Below are 24,863 nucleotides of genomic sequence, written 5' to 3' on the forward strand. Positions count from 1 at the left end.
TCTCTCTCTCCATTTCTCCCCTTTCACTTCTCTCTCTTTAAATTCAATTCAAGTGGCTTTATTGACATGGGAAAACATATTTACATTGCCAAAGCAAGTGAAATGGATAAACAAAAGTGAAATAAACAATAAAAAGTGAACAATGAATATTACACTCACACAAGTTCCCAAAGAATAAAGACATTACAAATAAAGTACACAAGGGAAAATAAATAAGCATAAATATGGGTTGTATTTACAATGGTGTTTGTTCTTCACTGGTTGCCCTTTTCTTGTGGCAACAGGTCACACATCTTGTTGCTGTGATGGCACACTGTGGAATTTCACCCAGTAGATATGGGAGGTTCTCACAATTGGGTCTGTACATAGTCAAAGATTTCCTTAAGTTTGGGTCAGTCACAGTGGTCAGGTATTCTGCCACTGTGTCCTCTCTGTTTAGGACGAAATAACATTCTAGTTTGCTCTGGTTTTTTGTTAATTCTTTCCAATGTGACAAGTAATTATCTTTCTGTTTTCTCATGATTTGTTTGGGTCTAATTACGTTGCTGTCCTGAGGCTCTGTGGGGTGTGTTTGTGTTTGTGAACAGAGCCCCAGGACCAGCTTGCTTAGGGAACTCTTCTCCAGGTTCATCTCTCTGTAGGTGATGGCTTTGTTGTGGAAGGTTTGGGAATCGCTTCCTTTTAGGTGGTTGTAGAATTCAACAGCTCTTTTCTGGATTTTGATAATTAGTGGGTATCGGCCTAATTCTGCTCTGCATGCATTATTTGGTGTTCTACGTTGTACACGGAGGATATTTTTGCAGAATTCTGCGTGCAGAGTCTCAATTTGGTGTTTGTCCCATTTTGTGAAGTCTTGGTTGGTGAACGGACCCCAGACCTCAGAACCATAAAGGGCAATGGGCTCTATAACTGATTCAAGTATTTTTTAGCCAGATTCAAATTATTATATCAAATTTTATGTTCCTTTCGATGGCATAGAATGTCTCTCCCCATCCCTACTCCCCCCTCTCTCTTCCCACCCATCTCTCGCCCCCCTCCTGTCCCCTTGTCTGTGTCCCTTGCTCCGAACCCTCCTAATAATGAGCAGATAAACCCTGATGTTTAGAAGGTTAGGAGTGATGGAATGTTGATCACAGATAAACCCTGATGTTTTGTCACGTCCTGACCATAAAGAGCCCTTCATTTCTATGGTAGAGTAGGTCAGAGTGTGACTGGTTGATCACAGATAAACCCTGATGTTTAGAATGTTAGGAGAGGTGGAATGTTGATCACAGATAAACCCTGATGTTTAGAATGTTAGGAGAGGTGGAATGTTGATCACAGATAAACCCTGATGTTTAGAATGTTAGGAGAGGTGGAATATTGATCACAGATAAACCCTGATGTTTAGAATGTTAGGAGAGGTGGAATGTTGATCACAGATAAACCCTGATGTTTAGAATGTTAGGAGAGGTGGAATATTGATCACAGATAAACCCTGACGTTTAGAATGTTAGGAGTGATGGAATGTTGATCACAGATAAACCCTGATGTTTAGAATGTTAGGAGAGGTGGAATGTTGATCACAGATAAACCCTGATGTTTAGAATTTTAGGAGTGATGGAATGTTGATCACAGATAAACCCTGATGTTTAGAATGTTAGGAGTGATGGAATGTTGATCACAGATAAACCCTGATGTTTAGAATGTTAGGAGAGGTGGAATATTGATCACAGATAAACCCTGATGTTTAGAATGTTAGGAGAGGTGGAATGTTGATCACAGATAAACCCTGATGTTTAGAATGTTAGGAGTGATGGGATGTTGATCACAGATAAACCCTGATGTTTAGAATGTTAGGAGTGATGGAATGTTGATCACAGATAAACCCTGATGTTTAGAATGTTAGGAGTGATGGAATGTTGATCACAGATAAACCCTGATGTTTAGAATGTTAGGAGTGATGGAATGTTGGTCACAGATAAACCCTGATTTTTTGTCACGTCCTGACCATAAAGAGCCCTTAGTTTCTATGGTAGAGTAGGTCAGGGTGTGACTGGGGGTTAGTCTAGTTTATTATTTCTATGTGGGGTTCTAGTTTTTTTATTTTCTATGTTGGTGATTTTGTATGATTCCCAATTAGAGGCAGCTGATAATTGTTGTCTCTAATTGGGGATCATATTTAGGTAGCTTTTTCCAACCTGTGTTTTGTGGGATATTGTTTGTGTAGTTGCATGTTAGCACGCCGGTGTCGTCACGGCTTGTTTTTATTGTTTTGTTGTTCACTTGTTTCTTATAAAAGATGTGGAACCCAGATCACGCTGCATGTTGGTCCGAGTAGCTTCCAACAATCCTGACAGAATATCCCACCACAACAGGACCTAGCCACCTGATGTTTAGAATGTTTGGAGTGATGGAATGTTGATCACAGATAAACCCTGATGTTTAGAATGTTTGGAGTGATGGGATGTTGATCACAGATAAACCCTGATGTTTAGAATGTTAGGAGAGGTGGAATGTTGATCACAGATAAACCCTGATGTTTAGAATGTTAGGAGTGATGGAATGTTAATCACAGATAAACCCTGATGTTTAGAATGTTAGGAGAGGTGGGATGTTGATCACAGATAAACCCTGATGTTTAGAATGTTAGGAGTGATGGAATGTTGATCACAGATAAACCCTGATGTTTAGAATGTTAGGAGAGTTGGAATATTGATCACAGATAAACCCTGACGTTTAGAATGTTAGGAGTGATGGAATGTTGATCACAGATAAACCCTGATGTTTAGAATGTTAGGAGAGGTGGAATGTAGCCTTGTTTTGTGGGATACCTGTGTTTTGATCACAGATAAACCCTGATGTTTAGAATGTTAGGAGAGGTAGAATGTTGATCACAGATAAACCCTGATGTTTAGAATGTTAGGAGTGATGGAATGTTGATCACAGATAAACCCTGATGTTTAGAATGTTAGGAGTGATGGAATGTTGATCACAGATAAACCCTGATGTTTAGAATGTTAGGAGAGGTGGAATGTTGATCACAGATAAACCCTGATGTTTAGAATGTTAGGAGTGATGGAATGTTGATCACAGATAAACCCTGATGTTTAGAATGTTAGGAGAGGTGGAATGTTGATCACAGATAAACCCTGATGTTTAGAATGTTAGGAGAGGTGAAATGTTGATCACAGATAAACCCTGATGTTTAGAATGTTAGGAGAGGTGGAATGTTGATCACAGATAAACCCTGATGTTTAGAATGTTAGGAGAGGTAGAATGTTGATCACAGATAAACCCTGATGTTTAGAATGTTAGGAGTGATGGAATGTTGATCACAGATAAACCCTGATGTTTAGAATGTTAGGAGTGATGGAATGTTGATCACAGATAAACCCTGATGTTTAGAATGTTAGGAGAGGTGGAATGTTGATCACAGATAAACCCTGATGTTTAGAATGTTAGGAGTGATGGAATGTTGATCACAGATAAACCCTGATGTTTAGAATGTTAGGAGAGGTGGAATGTTGATCACAGATAAACTGTCGTGGAAATTTCCTCTATTTACCAAATCATGGGAGCAAACCACACACACAAGTCAGAGTTAGTTATCAGAGTCCATCTTTAATTATATGAGCTCTATCACAAACCCTGTGACTCTCAGATCAATTCAGTGTCTATCAATGAATTCTCTGAGAGACCCTTCCACATTGCAATAGCATTTTGACTTTCAACAGTTCAGTATCTCTAATGAAATGTTGAGAGTCCCAACATAATGGCAAATGGGATCCTTTATAGCAAAGATACACAGGATAAGACAGCATCGGCATAATTCATTGTTCAGCTTTGTCTCCTTTCTCAAACTCAGAAACATAAACCAATCCTCCATATCAACAGGCATATATCAAATCCATTCTATCTTGACAAGATCACAGAGACACACTGACTGGCACACAGACATTGTGGAGCCAAGAGATACACGCTTGACCTCTCCCCTCTCTCCGGCCCATGCAACTTAGTCTTGACATAGAACAGATACTGCAACCCTGCCACAGTATTATACAAAAATAACATTCTGATGAGAAGTAACTTACAAACATATGATGAATATAAAACATCTTACCTATGTTACCAACAAATTCTGATTATTTCCACAACAAAACCCTGATGTTTAGAATGTTAGGAGAGGTGGAATGTTGATCACAGATAAACCCTGATGTTTAGAATGTTAGGAGAGGTGGAATGTTGATCACAGATAAACCCTGATGTTTAGAATGTTAGGAGAGGTGTAATATTGATCACAGATAAACCCTGACGTTTAGAATGTTAGGAGTGATGGAATGTTGATCACAGATAAACCCTGATGTTTAGAATGTTAGGAGAGGTGGAATGTTGATCACAGATAAACCCTGATGTTTAGAATGTTAGGAGTGATGAAATGTTGATCACAGATAAACCCTGATGTTTAGAATGTTAGGATAGGTGGAATGTTGATCACAGATAAACCCTGATGTTTAGAATGTTAGGAGAGGTGGAATGTTGATCACAGATAAACCCTGATGTTTAGAATGTTAGGAGTGATGGAATGTTGATCACAGATAAACCCTGATGTTTAGAATATTAGGAGTGATGGAATGTTGATCACAGATAAACCCTGATGTTAAGAATGTTAGAAAAGGTGGAATGTTGATCACAGATAAACCCTGATGTTTAGAATGTTAGGAGTGATGGAATTTCGATCACAGATAAACCCTGATGTTTAGAATGTTAGAAGAGGTGGAATGTTGATCACAGATAAACCCTGATGTTTAGAATGTTAGGAGAGGTGGAATGTTGATCACAGATAAACCCTGACGTTTGGAGTGATGGAAGTTGTTCACAGATAAACCATTTACATTTACATTTAAGTCATTTAGCAGACGCTCTTATCCAGAGCGACTTACAAATTGGTGAATTCACCTTCTGACATCCAGTGGAACAGCCACTTTACAATAGTGCATCTAAATCATTTAAGGGGGGGGGTGAGAAGGATTACTTTATCCTATCCTAGGTATTCCTTGAAGAGGTGGGGTTTCAGGTGTCTCCGGAAGGTGGTGATTGACTCCGCTGTCCTGGCGTCGTGAGGGAGTTTGTTCCACCATTGGGGGGCCAGAGCAGCGAACAGTTTTGACTGGGCTGAGCGGGAACTGTACTTCCTCAGTGGTAGGGAGGCGAGCAGGCCAGAGGTGGATGAACGCAGTGCCCTTGTTTGGGTGTAGGGCCTGATCAGAGCCTGGAGGTACTGCGGTGCCGTTCCCCTCACATTCTAAACCCTGATGTTTAGAATGTTAGGAGTGATGGAATGTTGATCACAGATAAACCCTGATGTTTAGAATGTTAGGAGTGGTGGAATGTTGATCACAGATAAACCCTGATGTTTAGAATGTTAGGAGAGGTGGAATGTTGATCACAGATAAACCCTGATGTTTAGAATGTTAGGAGAGGTGAAATATTGATCACAGATAAACCCTGACATTTAGAATGTTAGGAGTGATGGAATGTTGATCACAGATAAACCCTGGTTTTTAGAATGTTAGGAGTGATGGAATGTTGATCACAGATGAACCCTGATGTTTTGAATGTTAGGAGAGGTGGAATGTTGATCGGAGGCGGGAGGAGAGGATTGTCCTCAAAGCGCTGAGCGACATCAGAGAGGAGAGGAGATGAGAGGAAAGAGGTACACATCAATAAACCGTCTCATGTTTATTTAAATGTGCAACCGGCAAAATCCCAAAATAACCTTTCACAGAAAACTTTCCCTTCCTGTATTTAAAAACACTCATTTCTGAATGTCTCTTTCAGAATCAGAATCACCTGTATTCGCCAAGTTCATTTACATTTACCAGAAACTTGATCTGGTGAAATGGTGCTGCCACAATACACAGAATATAATGACAATGTATAAACGAGGAACATAATATGTTATATTTTGCTGTGGATCATAACATTGATATACTGTCATTCCAGCAGAGGGCATTGGAGTTTTCAACCAGCAGGACAAGTTTCTTCTCTACCCCTCTCTCTCTCTCTCTCTCTCTCTCTCTCTCTCTCTCTCTCTCTCTCTCTCTCTCTCTCTCTCTCTCTCTATTTCTCTCTCTCTCTCTCTCTCTCTCTCTCTATTTCTCTCTCTCTCTCTCTATTTCTCTCTCTCTCTCTATTTCTCTCTCTCTCTCTTTCTCTCTCTCTCTCTCTCTCTCTCTCTCTCTCTCTCTCTCTCTCTCTCTCTATTTCTCTCTCTATATTTCTCTCTCTCTCTCTCTCTCTCTCTCTCTCTCTATTTATCTCTCTCTCTATTTCTCTCTCTCTATTTCTCTCTCTCTCTCTATTTCTCTCTATTTCTCTCTCTCTCTCTCTCTCTCTCTCTCTCTCTCTCTATTTCTCTCTCTATTTCTCTCTCTCTCTCTCTCTCTCTCTATTTCTCTCTCTCTATTTATCTCTCTCTATTTCTCTCTCTCTCTCTCTCTCTATTTATCTCTCTCTCTCTCTCTCTCTATTTATCTCTCTCTCTCTATTTCTCTCTCTCTCTTTCTCTCTCTCTATTTCTCTCTCTCTCTATTTCTTTCTCTCTCTCTCTCTATTTCTCTCTCTCTCTCTCTCTCTCTCAATTTCTCTCTCTATTTCTCTCTCTCTATTTATCTCTCTCTCTCTCTCTCTCTCTCTCTCTCTCTCTATTTCTCTCTCTCTATTTCTCTCTATTTCTCTCTCTCTCTCTCTCTCTCTCTCTCTATTTCTCTCTCTCTATTTCTCTCTCTCTCTCTCTCTATTTCTCTCTCTCTATTTCTCTCTCTCTCTCTCTCTCTCTCTCTCTCTCTATTTATCTCTCTCTCTCTCTATTTCTCTCTCTCTCTTTCTCTCTCTCTCTATTTCTCTCTCTCTCTCTATTTCTCTCTCTCTCTCTATTTCTCTCTCTCTCTCTCTATTTCTCTCTCTATTTCTCTCTCTCTATTTATCTCTCTCTCTCTCTATTTCTCTCTCTCTATTTATCTCTCTCTCTCTATATATTTATCTCTCTCTCTCTATTTCTCTCTCTCTCTTTCTCTCTCTCTCTCTCTCTATTTCTCTCTCTCTCTCTCTCTATTTATCTCTCTCTCTCTCTCTATTTATCTCTCTCTCTCTATTTCTCTCTCTCTCTCTCTCTCTATTTATCTCTCTCTCGCTCTCTCTCTTTCCCTCAGAGTGAGAGCTACAGGGAAGGAACACCCATTGAGGCTCATTCTACATTTTCACCTTGTTCAAATGAACACTTTATACTTTGCGGTTGTGGTTGTAGGATTTAGTTACTTGTGATGCAGGACGTGCTGCTTTTTTTGTGATACACGTAGACAACAAACAATTATCTATTGTTTTAAAGCAGGAAGAGGATGTCAGTTTGTTCTCTGAGAGGAGAGAAACCCAAACACATTCAGGGCATTATAATGTGTTCTCCAGTCTGTTTAATTATGACAATCATCAAGGACAAAAAAAAAAAACTATTTCTGAATATTCCAAACATTAGCAATTAGTTTTATCTCTGAGGTTCCTTCCAAAGAACAAGGGAGACGTCGGAACCTTCTAGACTATTGCTGCTGTTGTTCACAAATAAGTCTTGTGACATCATGCCGGGTCAGAGTTACTTATCCAAGCATCCCACTGAGCTGTTTATCTCACAGATGTGCATCCCAAACGCCATCCTATTCCCATTACAGTGCACTACTATAAGGCTCTGGTCAAAAGAAGTGCACTGTACATTGGAACAGGGTGCCACTTGGGAAACAGACACAGTCTTGCAGGAATCACATGTCTGGGACACGGAGGCTTTGAGGATAGCAATGGTTCATCAGCCATCACACCACATGATCAGAGGAAGAGACAGAAGTCTTACCAAGAGACCTGGGCTAGAGATCTGGATGGAAAGAGTTGCAGAGAAGACGCCTGGCTTGTTGCTTGATTAACTGGGGGTGAGTTTGCTAAGTTACTGATTAACTGGGGTGAGTTTGCTAAGTTACTGATTAACTGGGGGTGAGTTTGCTAAGTTATTGATTAACTGGGGGTGAGTTTGCTAAGTTATTGATTAACTGGGGTGAGTTTGCTAAGTTATTGATTAACTGGGGTGAGTTTGCTAAGTTATTAATTAACTGGGAGTGAGTTTGCTAAGCTATTGATTAACTAGGGTGAGTTTGCTAAGTTATTGATTAACTGGGTGAGTTTGCCAAGTTATTGATTAACTTGGTGAGTTTGCTAAGTTACTGATTAACCGGGTGAGTTTGCTAAGTTATTGATTAACTGGGTGAATTTGCTAAGTTATTGATTAACCGGGTGAGTTTGCGAGGCAGGTAGCCTAGCTCCCACGCTGAGGTCTGTCCAACGCTGGTCCGACCAAGCTGACTCCACACTCCAAGACTGCTTCCACCACGTGGACTGGGACATGTTTCGTATTGCGTCAAATAACAACATTGACGAATACGCTGATTCGGTGTGCGAGTTCATTAGAACTTGCGTTGAAGATGTCGTTCCCATAGCAACGATTAAAACATTCCCTAACCAGAAACCTTGGATTGATGGCAGCATTCCCTTGAAACTGAAAGCGCGAACCACTGCTTTCAATCAGGGCAAGGTGTCTGGTACCATGACTGAATACAAACAATGCAGCTATTCCCTCCGTAAGGCTATCAAACAAGCTAAGCGTCAGTACAGAGACAAAGTAGAATCCCAATTCAACGGCTCAGACACAAGAGGCATGTGGCAGGGTCTACAGTCAATCACGGACTACAGGAAGAAATCCAGCCCAGTCACGGACCAGGATGTCTTGCTCCCAGGCAGACTAAATAACTTTTTTGCCCGCTTTGAGGACAATACAGTGCTACTGACACTGCCTACAACAGAAAAATGCGGTCTCTCCTTCACTGCAGCCGAGGTGAGTAAAACATTTAAACGTGTTAACCCTCGCAAGGCTGCAGGCCCAGACGGCATCCCCAGCCGCGCCCTCAGAGCATGCGCAGACCAGCTGGCTGGTGTGTTTACCGACATATTCAATCAATCCCTATACCAGTCTGCTGTTCCCACATGCTTCAAGAGGGCCACCATTGTTCCTGTTCCCAAGAAAGCTAAGGTAACTGAGCTAAACGACTACCGACCCCGTAGCACTCACTTCCGTCATCATGAAGTGCTTTGAGAGACTAGTCAAGGACCATATCACCTCCACCCTACCTGACACCCTAGACCCACTCCAATTTGCTTACCGCTCAAATAGGTCCACAGACGATGCAATCTCAACCACACTGCACACTGCCCTAACCCATCTGGACAAGAGGAATACCTATGTGAGAATGCTGTTCATCGACTACAGCTCGGCATTCAACACCATAGTACCCTCCAAGCTCGTCATCAAGCTCGAGACCCTGGGTCTCGACCCCGCCCTGTGCAACTGGGTACTGGACTTCCTGACGGGCCGCCCCCAGGTGGTGAGGGTAGGTAACAACATCTCCTCCCCGCTGATCCTCAACACTGGGGCCCCACAAGGGTGCGTTCTGAGCCCTCTCCTGTACTCCCTGTTCACCCACGACTGCGTGGCCACGCACGCCTCCAACTCAATCATCAAGTTTGCGGACGACACAACAGTGGTAGGCTTGATTACCAACAACGACGGGACGGCCTACAGGGAGGAGGTGAGGGCCCTCCGAGTGTGGTGTCAGGAAAATAACCTCACACTCAATGTCAACAAAACTAAGGAGATGATTGTGGACTTCAGGAAACAGCAGAGGGAACACCCCCCTATCCACATCGATGGAACAGTAGTGGAGAGAGTAGCAAGTTTTAAGTTCCTCGGCATACACATCACAGACAAACTGAATTGGTCCACTCACACAGACAGCATCGTGAAGAAGGCGCAGCAGCGCCTCTTCAGCCTCAGGAGGCTGAAGAAATTCGGCTTGTCACCAAAAGCACTCACAAACTTCTACAGATGCACAATCGAGAGCATCCTGGCGGGCTGTATCACCGCCTGGTACGGCAACTGCTCCGCCCTCAACCGTAAGGCTCTCCAGAGGGTAGTGAGGTCTGCACAACGCATCACCGGGGCAAACTACCTGCCCTCCAGGACACCTACACCACCCGATGTTACAGGAAGGCCATAAAGATCATCAAGGACATCAACCACCCGAGCCACTGCCTGTTCACCCCGCTATCATCCAGAAGGCGAGGTCAGTACAGGTGCATCAAAGCTGGGACCGAGAGACTGAAAAACAGCTTCTATCTCAAGGCCATCAGACTGTTAAACAGCCACCACTAACATTGAGTGGCTGCTGCCAACACACTGACACTGACTCAACTCCAGCCACTCTAATAATGGGAATTGATGGGAAATGATGTAAATATATCACTAGCCACTTTAAACAATGCTACCTTATATAATGTTACTTACCCTACATTATTCATCTCATATGCATACGTATTTACTGTACTCTATATCATCGACTGCATCCTTATGTAATACATGTATCACTAGCCACTTTAACTATGCTACTTTGTTTACATACTCATCTCATATGTATATACTGTACTCGATACCATCTACTGTATCTTGCCTATGCTGCTCTGTACCATCACTCATTCATATATCCTTATGTACATATTCTTTATCCCCTTACACTGTGTATAAGACAGTAGTTTAGGAATTGTTAGTTAGATTACTTGTTGGTTATTACTGCATTGTCGGAACTAGAAGCACAAGCATTTCGCTACACTCGCATTAACATCTGCTAACCATGTGTATGTGACAAATAAAATTTGATTTGATTTGATTTGATTTGTTGGGCAATAAGCAAAAGGATGCTGGTTTGAATCCATGAGCCGGCAAGGTGGTAAAATTTCCCGCTGTGCCCTTGAGCATTGCAATTAACCCCCAACAACTGGGTGCTGATGACATTGATTAAGACAGCCCCCCCCGCACCTCTGTGTTTCAGTGGGGTAGAGATGGCATAGAGAGGCCTCTCTGTCTCCTCCCTCCCTCCCTCCCTCCCTCCCTCCCAGGCTCTCTGCTCTGTAACTCTTTTGTTTGTTTAAGAAACATCCCACAGGGAGAGCCATCTCCGTGCCTGACTGCCTGACAGAGAAATGGATTGACCAAAAAAGTATAAACAACAAGGGACATTTGGAATAGATGGATGGATGAATAACACCCTGGATGGATGAATAACACCCTGGATGGATGAATAATAGACTGGATGGATGAATAACACCCTGGATGGATGAATAACACCCTGGATGGATGAATAATACACTGGATGGATGAATAATACACTGGATGGATGAATAACACCCTGGATGGATGAATAACACCATGGATGGATGAATAATACACTGGATGGATGAATAATACACTGGATGGATGAATAACACCCTGGATGGATGAATAACACCCTGGATGGATGAATAACACTGGATGGATGAATAACAGCCTGGATGGATGAATAACAGCCTGGATGGATGAATAACACCCTGGATGGATGAATAATATACTGGATGGATGAATAATATACTGGATGGATGAATAATACACTGGATGGATGAATAACACCCTGGATGGATGAATAATATACTGGATGGATGAATAACACCCTGGATGGATGAATAACACCCTGGATGGATGAATAACACTGGATGGATGAATAATACACTGGATGGATGAATAATACACTGGATGGATGAATAACACCCTGGATGGATGAATAATATACTGGATGGATGAATAACACTGGATGGATGAATAACACCCTGGATGGATGAATAATATACTGGATGGATGAATAACACCCTGGATGGATGAATAACACCCTGGATGGATGAATAACACTGGATGGATGAATAATACACTGGATGGATGAATAATACACTGGATGGATGAATAACACTGGATGGATGAATAATACACTGGATGGATGAATAACACCCTGGATGGATGAATAATACACTGGATGGATGAATAATACCCTGGATGGATGAATAACACCCTGGATGGATGAATAATACACTGGATGGATGAATAATATACTGGATGGATGAATAATACACTGGATGGATGAATAACACCCTGGATGGATGAATAATACACTGGATGGATGAATAATACACTGGATGGATGAATAACACCCTGGATGGATGAATAATACACTGGATGGATGAATAACACCCTGGATGGATGAATAACACCCTGGATGGATGAATAACACTGGATGGATGAATAATACACTGGATGGATGAATAGCAGCCTGGATGGATGAATAACACCCTGGATGGATGAATAACACCCTGGATGGATGAATAATACACTGGATGGATGAATAATACACTGGATGGATGAATAACACTGGATGGATGAATAATACACTGGATGGATGAATAACAGCCTGGATGGATGAATAACACCCTGGATGGATGAATAACACTGGATGGATGAATAATACACTGGATGGATGAATAATAGCCTGGATGGATGAATAACACCCTGGATGGATGAATAATACACTGGATGGATGAATAACACCCTGGATGGATGAATAACACCCTGGATGGATGAATAACACCCTGGAGGGATGAATACCACCCTGGATGGATGAATAACACCCTGGATGGATGAATAATACACTGGATGGATGAATAATACACTGGATGGATGAATAACACCCTGGATGGATGAATAACACCCTGGATGGATGAATAGTACACTGGATGGATGAATAACACCCTGGATGGATGAATAACACCCTGGATGGATGAATAACACTGGATGGATGAATAATACACTGGATGGATGAATAATACACTGGATGGATGAATAACACCCTGGATGGATGAATAACACCCTGGATGGATGAATAACACCCTGGATGGATGAATAACACACTGGATGGATGAATAGTACACTGGATGGATGAATAACACCCTGGATGGATGAATAACACCCTGGATGGATGAATAACACCCTGGATGGATGAATAATATACTGGATGGATGAATAACACACTGGATGGATGATACGGATGTAAACCGTACATATTCTTCATCCCTTTACACTTGTCTGTATAAGGTAGTAGTTGTGGAATTTTTAGGTTAGATTACTTGTTGGTTATTACTGCATTGTCGGAACTAGAAGCACAAGCATTTCGCTACACTCGCATTAACATCTGCTCACCATGTGTATGTGACAAATAAAATTTGATTTGATTTAAACCATGGATGGATGATACGGACGGATGAGTCGTTGGATTTATATATTTAAAAAAATATTTATTAGTTTTATATTTGAACCTTTTCCTTTTCTGTTTCTATTTTCACTCTTAAACTCCCAGGATCTTCTGGTAATATTAGTATGTAGTATCTCTGTTTGTGTCATTATTTTATATTAAGATAATGTAGTGATTAACACAGCCTGGAAGCTTTTGATTTCCACTGCAGGTCTGTTCCTCGGAGCTCCCTAATCAATAATACATTATGATGGTTCTTTTGCTTCCAGATATCCAACAGCTCCTTAATAATCTGAATCTACTGCCTGCCGCCGTGTAGCCCCTGATTTCTGGCCAGATATTTCTGGCGTGCCTGGTAACCTTAGTCCCAGAGAGATGAATCTTCGTGGGCCATCTGCCTACGCGGGGGCCCGTAGGGGCCAGGATCCGGGCTGGAGAAGATCATGGGAACCGTCCCATTGGGACGGACTCATGTCTGAAGTGGAGGTGGTGCCCCGACATACCGGTCTTACGGGATGTAACCCTCCTCGGCAAAAGAGCGCCAGAGATGGAGGGAGCCACAGCCAGAATCTAGACAGGTGTTTGCAGGAGTTGGAGAGAGTGCAGTGTCAGACCTATTTTAAAGGAGGAAGCCCAGTTAGCAGTCCTGGCCAAGTGTCCAAGGTAGAGCTTGTGCCTCCATCTCCCCCTCAACTTACCCCTGCTCGTACCCCTCGGCCGCACAGCGCCATCGAGGGAAGACGTCAGATGAACGAGTGGCTGTATGAGTTGGAGAAGATGCAGAGTGGGGACTATTTTGAAGGAAGCCCCACTGACAGCCCAGAGGTTGAGCCCCATCCGAAGGTTCATTTGGGTCGTACCCCTCGCCCGCAAAGCGCCATCGAGGGAGGTAGCCAGAATCTCGACAAGTGGTTACAGGAGCTGGAGAGGATGGAGAACGGGAGATATTTCGGAAACCCTGACCGAGCGCAGAGAGATCAAGTGCAGGCCCCTTTCTACGAAGGGACAGCGTCGATGCCAACCCTTCACAAGGAACCCGTTGGCTCTGGCCTGCGTCACCACTACCACCACCCCTTGTCCCCATCTCTCTACAGCCGGGACAGGGACCTCTCCCCCTGTGGGACTCCCAGCCAGTGTGACAGTTCCCTGGGCAGCCAGGAGTCCCTCAGGCCAGGATTGTCCTCCGTCCCGGACCACAACGGTAGCTGGGAAAGGGCTATAATCAAGCAGGCTCCAGGGAAGGAGGAGGCTAAACTCAGCTCTCTGACTCCGGTGAGAGTGGGCTGGCTGCCCATCCAGAGAAGGGCCCTGTTGAGGGATGCTCCAGGCCCTGGACCCAGACATCCACACCTTCAGGTCAATGTAGCCAGACAGGTAAGACATGCTGCAAACAGGGCTGTTCTGTTCCTGGAGAGCTACACTCCTGTAGTGTGGTAACTAACCTGGTTCAGCTAATCAACCAGCTAATTATTAGAATCAGATGTGCTAGATTAGGGTTGGAGTGTAAACCTACAGGACGGTAGCTCTCCAGGAACAGAGTTGGAGTGTAAACCTACAGGACGGTAGCTCTCCAGGAACAGGGTTGGAGTGATAACCAACAGGAAGTATTGTCTTCAGGAACAGGGTTGGAGTGAAACCTACAGGAGGGTGTTTAAATCCATTTAGAGCGTGTGATTCTTTACACCCTCGTTGTTAGCTTTGTGTGTGTTTCTTTACACCCTCGTTGTTAGCTTTGTGTGTGTTTCTGTACAGTCTCGTTGTTAGCTTTGTGTGTGTTTCTGTACAGTCTCGTTGTTAGCTTTGTGTGTGTTTCTTTACAGCCTCGTTGTTAGCTTTGTGTGTGTTTCTTTACAGCCTCGTTGTTAGCTTTGTGTGTGTTTCTTTACACCCTCGTTGTTAGCTTTGTGTGTGTTTCTTTACAGTCTCGTTGTTAGCTTTGTGTGTGTTTCTTTACAGCCTCGTTGTTAGCTTTGTGTGTGTTTCTTTACAGCCTCGTTGTTAGCTTTGTGTGTGTTTCTTTACAGTCTCGTTGTTAGCTTTGTGTGTGTTTCTTTACAGCCTCGTTGTTAGCTTTGTGTGTGTTTCTTTACACCCTCGTTGTTAGCTTTGTGTGTGTTTCTTTACAGTCTCGTTGTTAGCTTTGTGTGTGTTTCTTTACACCCTCGTTGTTAGCTTTGTGTGTGTTTCTTTACAGTCTCGTTGTTAGCTTTGTGTGTATTTCTTTACAGCCTCGTTGTTAGCTTTGTGTGTGTTTCTTTACAGCCTCGTTGTTAGCTTTGTGTGTGTTTCTTTACAGCCTCGTTGTTAGCTTTGTGTGTGTTTCTTTACAGCCTCGTTGTTAGCTTTGTGTGTGTTTCTTTACAGTCTCGTTGTTAGCTTTGTGTGTGTTTCTGTACAGCCTCGTTGTTAGCTTTGTGTGTGTTTCTTTACAGTCTCGTTGTTAGCTTTGTGTGTGTTTCTGTACAGTCTCGTTGTTAGCTTTGTGTGTGTTTCTGTACAGCCTCGTTGTTAGCTTTGTGTGTGTTTCTTTACAGTCTCGTTGTTAGCTTTGTGTGTGTTTCTGTACAGCCTCGTTGTTAGCTTTGTGTGTGTTTCTTTACAGTCTCGTTGTTAGCTTTGTGTGTGTTTCTTTACAGCCTCGTTGTTAGCTTTGTGTGTGTTTCTTTACAGCCTCGTTGTTAGCTTGGTGTGTGTTTCTTTACACCCTCGTTGTTAGCTTTGTGTGTGTTTCTTTACACCCTCGTTGTTAGCTTGGTGTGTGTTTCTTTACAGCCTCGTTGTTAGCTTTGTGTGTGTTTCTTTACAGCCTCGTTGTTAGCTTTGTGTGTGTTTCTTTACACCCTCGTTGTTAGCTTTGTGTGTGTTTCTTTACACCCTCGTTGTTAGCTTTGTGTGTGTTTCTTTACACCCTCGTTGTTAGCTTTGTGTGTGTTTCTTTACACCCTCGTTGTTAGCTTTGTGTGCGTCATTTATTCTAGATTAATTGTATTATTATATTGACTTGCATCCTCAGGATGCCCCGCCCACATGGGCTTATTGGACACTGTGATGCAGCAGCAGCAAAATAACAAGTACAAGTAGCAGGAAGCAGGAAGTAGGAAGCAGGAAGTAGCAGAACAGGGCTGTGTGGTGAAAGGAATGGTTGGCACTAAGTTCTTTACAAGTAACGCGGCTTGGAACCCAAAAGAGAATCAAATCAAATCAAATCAAATTTTATTTGTCACATACACATGGTTAGCAGATGTTAATGCGAGTGTAGCGAAATGCTTGTGCTTCCAGTTCCGACAATGCAGTAATAACCAACAAGTAATCTAACTAACAATTCCAAAACTAATTTCTTATACACAGTGTAAGGGGATAAAGAATATGTACATAAAGATATGAATGAGTGATGGTGCAGAGCAGCATAGGCATGATACAGTAGATGGTATCGAGTACAGTATATACATATGAGATGAGTATGTAAACAAAGTGGCATAGTTAAAGTGGCTAGTGATACATGTATTACATAAGGATGCAGTAGAGTACAGTAAAAGCAGAAGCACGCTGTAAACCAATACTATAGGAGCTAGACATTCAGACAGACAGAGGTTTAGGTATCTGAGCCAGACTTAGAGGGTAGCCTGATTTACCTCTCCTAACACTTTGACCTCTGTTTAGAGTAATGCGTGATTGGCTGGCTTGTGGGGGTATATGGTGTACGCTGCCAGGTGCCAGGGCGACCGAGACAGAGAGAGAGAGACAAACAGAAAAGAGAGAGAGAGAGAGAGACCAGTCTCAGATGTTCAGTACAGGGAGAGAGAGTTGCTTTGGCAGCGTCTGAAAACAACTAACTCAGCAGGAATTGGTTCTCAAAAGGTTTGTGTGCGGTGTGATATTGGCACCGCCAGTAAAAGAGCTTAATGCACCACTGGATGCCATGCCTGTGTGTCGTAGGGCAAAGTCAGGGGTGATGTTTTCCCAATGGAATTACGCAAGTTAGAGCTATATACAGTATAATGTAATTATGCTAGCTATAGCTATGTCGCTAGCTAGGGACGGACTAGGATCTACAATAATGTAATTATGCTAGCTATAGCTATGTCGCTAGCTCGTGACGGACTAGGATCTACAATAATGTAATTATGCTAGCTATAGCTATGTCGCTAGCTAGGGATGGACTAGGATCTACAATAATGTAATTATGCTAGCTATAGCTATGTTGCTAGCTCGGGACGGACTAGGATCTACAATAATGTAATTATGCTAGCTATAGCGATGTAGCTAGCTAGGGACGGACTAGGATCTACAACAATGTAATTATGCTAGCTATAGCTATGTCGCTAGCTAGGGACGGACTAGAATTCGAAATCGGCCTGGGTGTTTCTAACACACCGGCCCACTTTTTAACTTGAGGTTCCCATTATTAGCCAGATAATGATCGTTCTGCGCTTAAACACCGGCACACTGGGCTAAAAATGGACCACCTCATCTGGCATTTTCCAGACCTGCCCGATGGCCAGTCTGTCTGTGTAGCTTAAAACGTTATGGTTTGTCGCTCACAACTCCCCATTACACTGATGCACCTTGTAGTAGTGGTAGATACACGTCCTCATTGGTTGTTTCATGTGATCCTCATGATGATGTAATGGGTAGACTGATACGAGGGGGCAATAAAACTATAAAGAACTAAAGTGTGTCTTACAAATGAAGTCATTTGTTTTGACCTCCTGTCAAATTCCATATTTGTTATTTTTTTTTTACAGGTGAGACTTAAACCGGCCATTACCCCTACCTTCCGGAAGAATCCTGCCGAGGGAAACGTGATCAAAGCTGTAGTAGGTACGTATAGTCAACGTCTTCACCCACGCTCATAACAGCTGGGTTGTCCTTGCTCATCTGGGTAATGTTGGGATATTTACCGTAATTCTGCAACCCTACACACACACACACACACACACACACACACACACACACACACACACACACACACACACACACACACAGACACAGACACAGACACAGACACACACACACACACACACACACACACACACACACACACACACACACACACACACACACACACACACACACACACACACACACACACACACACACACACACACACACACACACACACACACACACGGAGTGTGGTTCACCATTACACGCATGATACAGTCCCATGGAAGACAATAGGTATGGGTGGAGTTATAACCTTGACTTCGCCATGTCATGTGAGAGAGACACATCACCCTGCATCACGAAGACATCTTGTGTGAGAGAGACACATCACCCTGCATCATGAAGACATCTCATGTGAGAGAGACAGATCACCCTGCGTCATGAAGACATATCATGTGAGAGAGACACATCACCCTGCATCACGAAGACATCTTGTGTGAGAGAGACACATCACCCTGCATCATGAAGACATCTCATGTGAGAGAGACAGATCACCCTGCGTCATGAAGACATCTCATGTGAGAGAGATACATCACCCTGCATCATGAAGACATCTTGTGTGAGAGAGACACATCACCCTGCATCATGAAGACATATCATGTGAGAGAGATACATCACCCTGCATCATGAAGACATCTTGTGTGAGAGAGACACATCACCCTGCATCATGAAGACATATCATGTGAGAGAGACACATCACCCTGCATCATGAAGACATCTCATGTGAGAGAGACAACCCGCGTCACAAAGACATCTCGTGTGAGAGAGATACATCACCCTGCATCATGAAGACATCTTGTGTGAGATAGATACATCACCCTGCATCATGAAGACATCTCATGTGAGAGAGACACATCACCCTGCGTCACGAAGACATCTCATGTGAGAGAGATACATCACCCTGCATCATGAAGACATCTTGTGTGAGACAGACACATCACCCTGCGTCATGAAGACATCTCATGTGAGAGAGACACATCACCCTGCGTCACGAAGACATCTCATGTGAGAGAGACACATCACCCTTCGTCACGAAGACATCTCACGTGAGAGAGACACATCACCCTGCATCATGAAGACATCTCATGTGAGAGAGACACATCACCCTGCATGTGAGAGAGATACATCACCCTGCATCATGAAGACATCTTGTGTGAGACAGACACATCACCCTGCGTCATGAAGACATCTCATGTGAGAGAGACACATCACCCTGCGTCACGAAGACATCTCATGTGAGAGAGACACATCACCCTGCGTCACGAAGACATCTCACGTGAGAGAGACACATCACCCTGCATCATGAAGACATCTCGTGTGAGAGAGACACATCACCCTGCATCATGAAGACATATCATGTGAGAGAGACACATCACCCTGCATCATGAAGACATCTTGTGTGAGAGAGACACATCACCCTGCATCATGAAGACATCTCGTGTGAGAGAGACACCCTGCATCATGAAGACATCTCGTGCGAGAGAGACACATCACTCTGCATCATGAAGACATCTCATGTGAGATAGACACTTCACCCTGTGTGTGAGAGACACATCACGGGTCATGAAGACAACTCCAGGGTGTATCAATAGAAACAATGTTCACCATTGTGTGATGTGAATAATTGTCAGACCTTGTGTTTGACGAATAGAATTGATTCTTCAGACCAAAACCCAGTTTATTGTGAACAGAAGCAGCTGTTTTTCTTGAATGGTCATCAGAGATACTTGAGGCCATCCACATGCTGAGTTGTGATTTGTTGAGATCATTGGCTCATTTCACCCAAGTTTAGTCTGTGTACTCTCTCTCTCTCTCTCTCTCTCTCTCTCTGTCTCTCTCTCTCTGTATGTCTCTGTCTCTCTCTCTCTGTCTCTCTTTCTCTCTTTCTCTCTCTCTCTCTGTCTCGCTCTCTCTATGTCTGTCTCTCTCTTTCTGTCTCTCTCTCTTTCTCTCTGTCTCTCTCTCTGTCTCTCTCTCTCTCTCTCTCTCTCTCTCTCTCTCTCTCTCTCTCTCTCTCTCTCTCTCTCTCTCTCTCTCTCTCTCTCTCTCTCTCTCTCTGTACTCTAGTACCTGTAAACACGGGTCTCGTCTGAGGGTAATCTAGTACCGGTTTGAACACGGGTCTCGTCTGAAGGTAATCTAGTACCAGTTTAAACACGGGTCTCGTCTGAAGGTAATCTGGTACCAGTTTAAACACGGGTCTCGTCTGAAGGTAATCTGGTACCGTTAAACACGGGCCTCGTCTGAAGGTAATCTGGTACCAGTTTAAACAGGGTCTCGTCTGAAGGTAATCTGGTACCGGTTTAAACACGGGTCTCGTCTGAAGGTAATCTGGTACCGGTTTAAACACGGGTCTCGTCTGAAGGTAATCTGGTACCGTTAAACACGGGCCTCGTCTGAAGGTAATCTAGTACCGGTTTAAACACGGGTCTCGTCTGAAGGTAATCTGGTACCGTTAAACACGGGTCACGTCCGAAGGTAATCTGGTACCGGTTTAAACATGGGCCTCGTCCGAAGGTAATCTGGTACCCGTTTAAAAAATGAATGAAGTATGGAGGTAGTTTTGTGCCAACAAAACAACAAAGGGGTAAATATATCCAAATTACATTTACATTTACATTTAAGTCATTTAGCAGACGCTCTTATCCAGAGCGACTTAAATATTATTTCCTGAGTTTTGTTATGTCTCCTAAATTTAGCACAGACACTTCAAAACCTTGTTCCTAGTGATTTATATTTTGACTGTCTTTTTTTTGTCATTGATGAATGTGTTATTCAATGTGTTTCTATGGGCTACGGTAGATAAAGGCCAAATTCAACATTTGCCGCCCCCTCCCCAGGCTTACACTTTCAGGGGGTTTTAATACATACTTATACATACTCATACGAATTCCATTCGTTCCGATGAAGGAGGAGCTCCAATATGGCCGACAGTTGGCTTCAAAGCCTCTCATTGGCCAATACATAGCATCAGCAATCCCAGGGTTTATAGTGTACATCATCGGTGGTTACTCGTGACAACCATTTTTTTGGTTGGGTGTGTTTTCCTTGTCACAATGACTTCCGAACCGTCCCATCACCATGGTAACAGCATCAGTAACTTGAGATCCAGCCAGTCAGGGAGTGTGAACCCATGTTCTCATGACTCGACGCTGAAGAGGGTGGTGATGTCAGCAGAGGAATGTCAAGGTGTGTTTATGAGTCACAGTGACACAAGTTATTTACATTTATTTTTATTTTTATTGAACCTTTATTTAACTAGGCAAGTCAGTTAAGAAAAAAATTTGTATTTACAATGACGGCCTACCGGGGAACAGTGGGTTAACTGCCTTGTTCAGGGGCAGAACGACAGATTTTTACCTTGTCGGCTCAGGGATTCAATCCAACAACCTTTCGGTTACTAGTCCAAAGCTCTAACGACTAGGCTACCTGCCCCCGCTAACCACTAGGCTACCTGCCTCCTCTAACCACTTGGCTACCTGCCCCCTCTAACCAATAGGCTACCTGCACCCTCTAACAACTAGGCTACCTGCCCCCTCTAACAACTAGGCTACCTGCCCCCTCTAACAACTAGGCTACCTGCCCCCTCTAACCACTAGGCTACCTGCCCCCTCTAACCACTAGGCTACCTGCCCCTCTAACCACTAGGCTACCTGCCCCCTCTAACAACTAGGCTACCTGTCCCCTCTAACCACTAGGCTACCTGCCCCCTCTAACCACTAGGCTACCTGCCCCCTCTAACCACTAGGCTACCTGCCCCCTCTAACCACTAGGCTACCTGCAGCCTCAACACTCTAACCACTAGGCTACCTGCCGCCTCTACACTCTAACCACTAGGCTACCTGCCGCCTCTACACTCTAACCACTAGGCTACCTGCCGCCTCTACACTCTAACCACTAGGCTACCTGCCGCCTCTACACTCTAACCACTAGGCTACCCTGCCGTACCTACACTCTAACCACTAGGCTACCTGCCGCCTCCACACTCTAACCACTAGGCTATCTGCCGCCTCTACAATCTAACCACTAGGCTACCCTGCCGCATCTACACTCTAACCACTAGGCTACCTGCAGCCTCTACACTCTAACCACTAGACTACTGTACCTGCCGCCTCTACACTCTAACCACCAGGCTACCTTCCGCCTCTACACTCTAAGCACTAGGCTACCCTGCCGCCTCTACGCTCTAACCACTAGGCTACCTGCCACCTCTACACTCTAACCACTAGGCTACCTGCCGCTTCTACACTCTAACCACTCGGCTACCTGCCGCCCCTAAAATGACATGACCCCGACGTGATATAAACACTCAACCTTCTGATTAAGTTGTTATTGTTGTTTATTATTGTTTCTTGACACTCAGAGGGAGAGGTGGAGAAAGTGGAGTGGAGTCAACCCAGCATTAACACTGTGGAGCTCAGAACGAGGTGGCTTCCTGACCAGGCTCCTTCTCCCAGTACTCAACACCAGGTAACTGACCAGACTCCTTCCCCCAGTACTCAACACCAGGCTCCTTCCCCCAGTACTCAACACCAGGGAAATGACCAGGCTCCTTCTCCCAGTACTCAACACCAGGTAACTGACCAGGCTCCTTCTCCCAGTACTCAACACCAGGCTCCTTCCCCCAGTACTCAACACCAGGTAACTGACCAGGATCCTTCCCCCAGTACTCAACACCAGGTAACTGACCAGACTCCTTCCCCCAGTACTCAACACCAGGTAACTGACCAGGCTCCTTTTCCCAGTACTCAACACCAGGCTCCTTCCCCCAGTACTCAACACCAGGTAACTGACCAGGATCCTTCCCCCAGTACTCAACACCAGGTAACTGACCAGACTCCTTCTCCCAGTACTCAACACCAGGCACCTTCCCCCAGTACTCAACAACAGGTAACTGACCAGGCTCCTTCTCCCAGTACTCAACACCAGGTAACTGACCAGGCTCCTTCTCCCAGTACTCAACACCAGGTAACTGACCAGGCTCCTTCTCCCAGTACTCAACACCAGGCTCCTTCCCCCAGTACTCAACACCAGGCTCCTTCTCCCAGTACTCAACACCAGGTAACTGACCAGGCTCCTTCTCCCAGTACTCAACACCAGGCTCCTTCCCCCAGTACTCAACACCAGGTAACTGACCAGGATCCTTCCCCCAGTACTCAACACCAGGTAACTGACCAGACTCCTTCCCCCAGTACTCAACACCAGGTAACTGACCAGGCTCCTTCTCCCAGTACTCAAAACCAGGCTCCTTCCCCTAGTACTCAACACCAGGTAACTGACCAGACTCCTTCCCCCAGTACTCAACACCAGGTAACTGACCAGACTCCTTCCCCCAGTACTCAACACCAGGCTCCTTCCCCTAGTACTCAACACCAGGTAACGGACCAGGCTCCTTCCCCCAGTACTCAGCACCAGGTAACTTACCAGACTCCTTCTCCCAGTACTCAACACCAGGTAACGGACCAGGCTCCTTCTCCCAGTACTCAACACCAGGTAACGGACCAGGCTCCTTCTCCCAGTACTCAACACCAGGTAACTGACCAGGCTCCTTCCCCCAGTTCTCAACACCAGGTAACTGACCAGACTCCTTCTCCCAGTACTCAACACCAGGTAACTAACCAGGCTCCTTCCCCCAGTACTCAACACCAGGTAACGGACCAGACTCCTTCTCCCAGTACTCAACACCAGACTCCTTCTCCCAGTACTCAACACCAGGTAACTGACCAGGCTCCTTCCCCCAGTACTCAACACCAGGTAACGGACCAGGCTCACTCTCCCAGTACTCAACACCAGGTAACTGACCAGGCTCCTTCTCCCAGTACTCAACACCCGGCTCCTTCCCCCAGTACTTAACACCAGGTAACTGACCAGGCTCCTTTTCCCAGTACTCAACACCAGGTAACTGACCAGACTCCTTCTCCCAGTACTCAACACCAGGTAACTGACCAGACTCCTTCCCCCAGTACTCAACACCAGACTCCTTCTCCCAGTACTGAACACCAGACTCCTTCTCCCAGTACTCAACACCAGGCTCCTTCCCCCAGTACTCAACACCAGGTAACTGACCAGACTCCTTCTCCCAGTACTCAACACCAGGTAACTGACCAGACTCCTTCTCCCAGTACTCAACACCAGGCTCCTTCTCCCGGTACTCAACACCATGCTCCTTCCCCCAGTACTCAACAACAGGTAACTGACCAGACTCCTTCCCCCAGTGCTCAACACCAGGCTCCTTCTCCCGGTACTCAACACCAGATAACTGACCAGGCTCCTTCCCCCAGTACTCAACACCAGGTAACTGACCAGGCTCCTTCTCCCAGTACTCAACACCAGACTCCTTCTCCCAGTACTCAACACCAGGCTCCCTCCCCCAGTACTCAACACCAGGCTCCTTCCCCCAGTACTTAACACCAGGTAACTGGCCAGGCTCCTTCTCCCAGTACTCAACACCAGGTAACTGACCAGGCTCCTTCTCCCAGTACTCAACACCAGGTAACTGACCATGCTCCTTCTCCCAGTACTCAACACCTGGCTCCTTCCCCCAGTACTTAACACCAGGTAACTGACCAGGCTCCTTCCCCCAGTACTCAACACCAGGCTCCTTCCCCCAGTACTTAACACCAGGTAACTGACCAGGCTCCTTCCCCCAGTACTCAACACCAGGCTCCTTCCCCCAGT

General features: G+C 44.6%; 1 protein-coding gene across 1 annotated transcript in view; it reads left to right on the forward strand.

Annotated features, from left to right (window-relative positions):
* The first annotated feature begins 7,651 nt into the window (after positions 1–7,651).
* The window catches only part of LOC135513382 (uncharacterized), a 29,762-nt gene continuing 12,550 nt past the window's right edge, over positions 7,652–24,863 (forward strand). Inside the window, exons 1-4 of the mRNA XM_064936308.1 lie at positions 7,652–7,955; positions 13,508–14,612; positions 17,984–18,059; positions 22,549–22,680. Coding sequence (XP_064792380.1) covers positions 13,614–14,612; positions 17,984–18,059; positions 22,549–22,680 — 1,207 coding nt within the window. The 5' untranslated portion in view covers positions 7,652–7,955; positions 13,508–13,613. The remainder of the gene's footprint in view (positions 7,956–13,507; positions 14,613–17,983; positions 18,060–22,548; positions 22,681–24,863) is intronic.

This window comes from Oncorhynchus masou, chromosome 24 (assembly GCF_036934945.1).
Source record: "Oncorhynchus masou masou isolate Uvic2021 chromosome 24, UVic_Omas_1.1, whole genome shotgun sequence".
Lineage (NCBI taxonomy): Eukaryota > Metazoa > Chordata > Actinopteri > Salmoniformes > Salmonidae > Oncorhynchus > Oncorhynchus masou.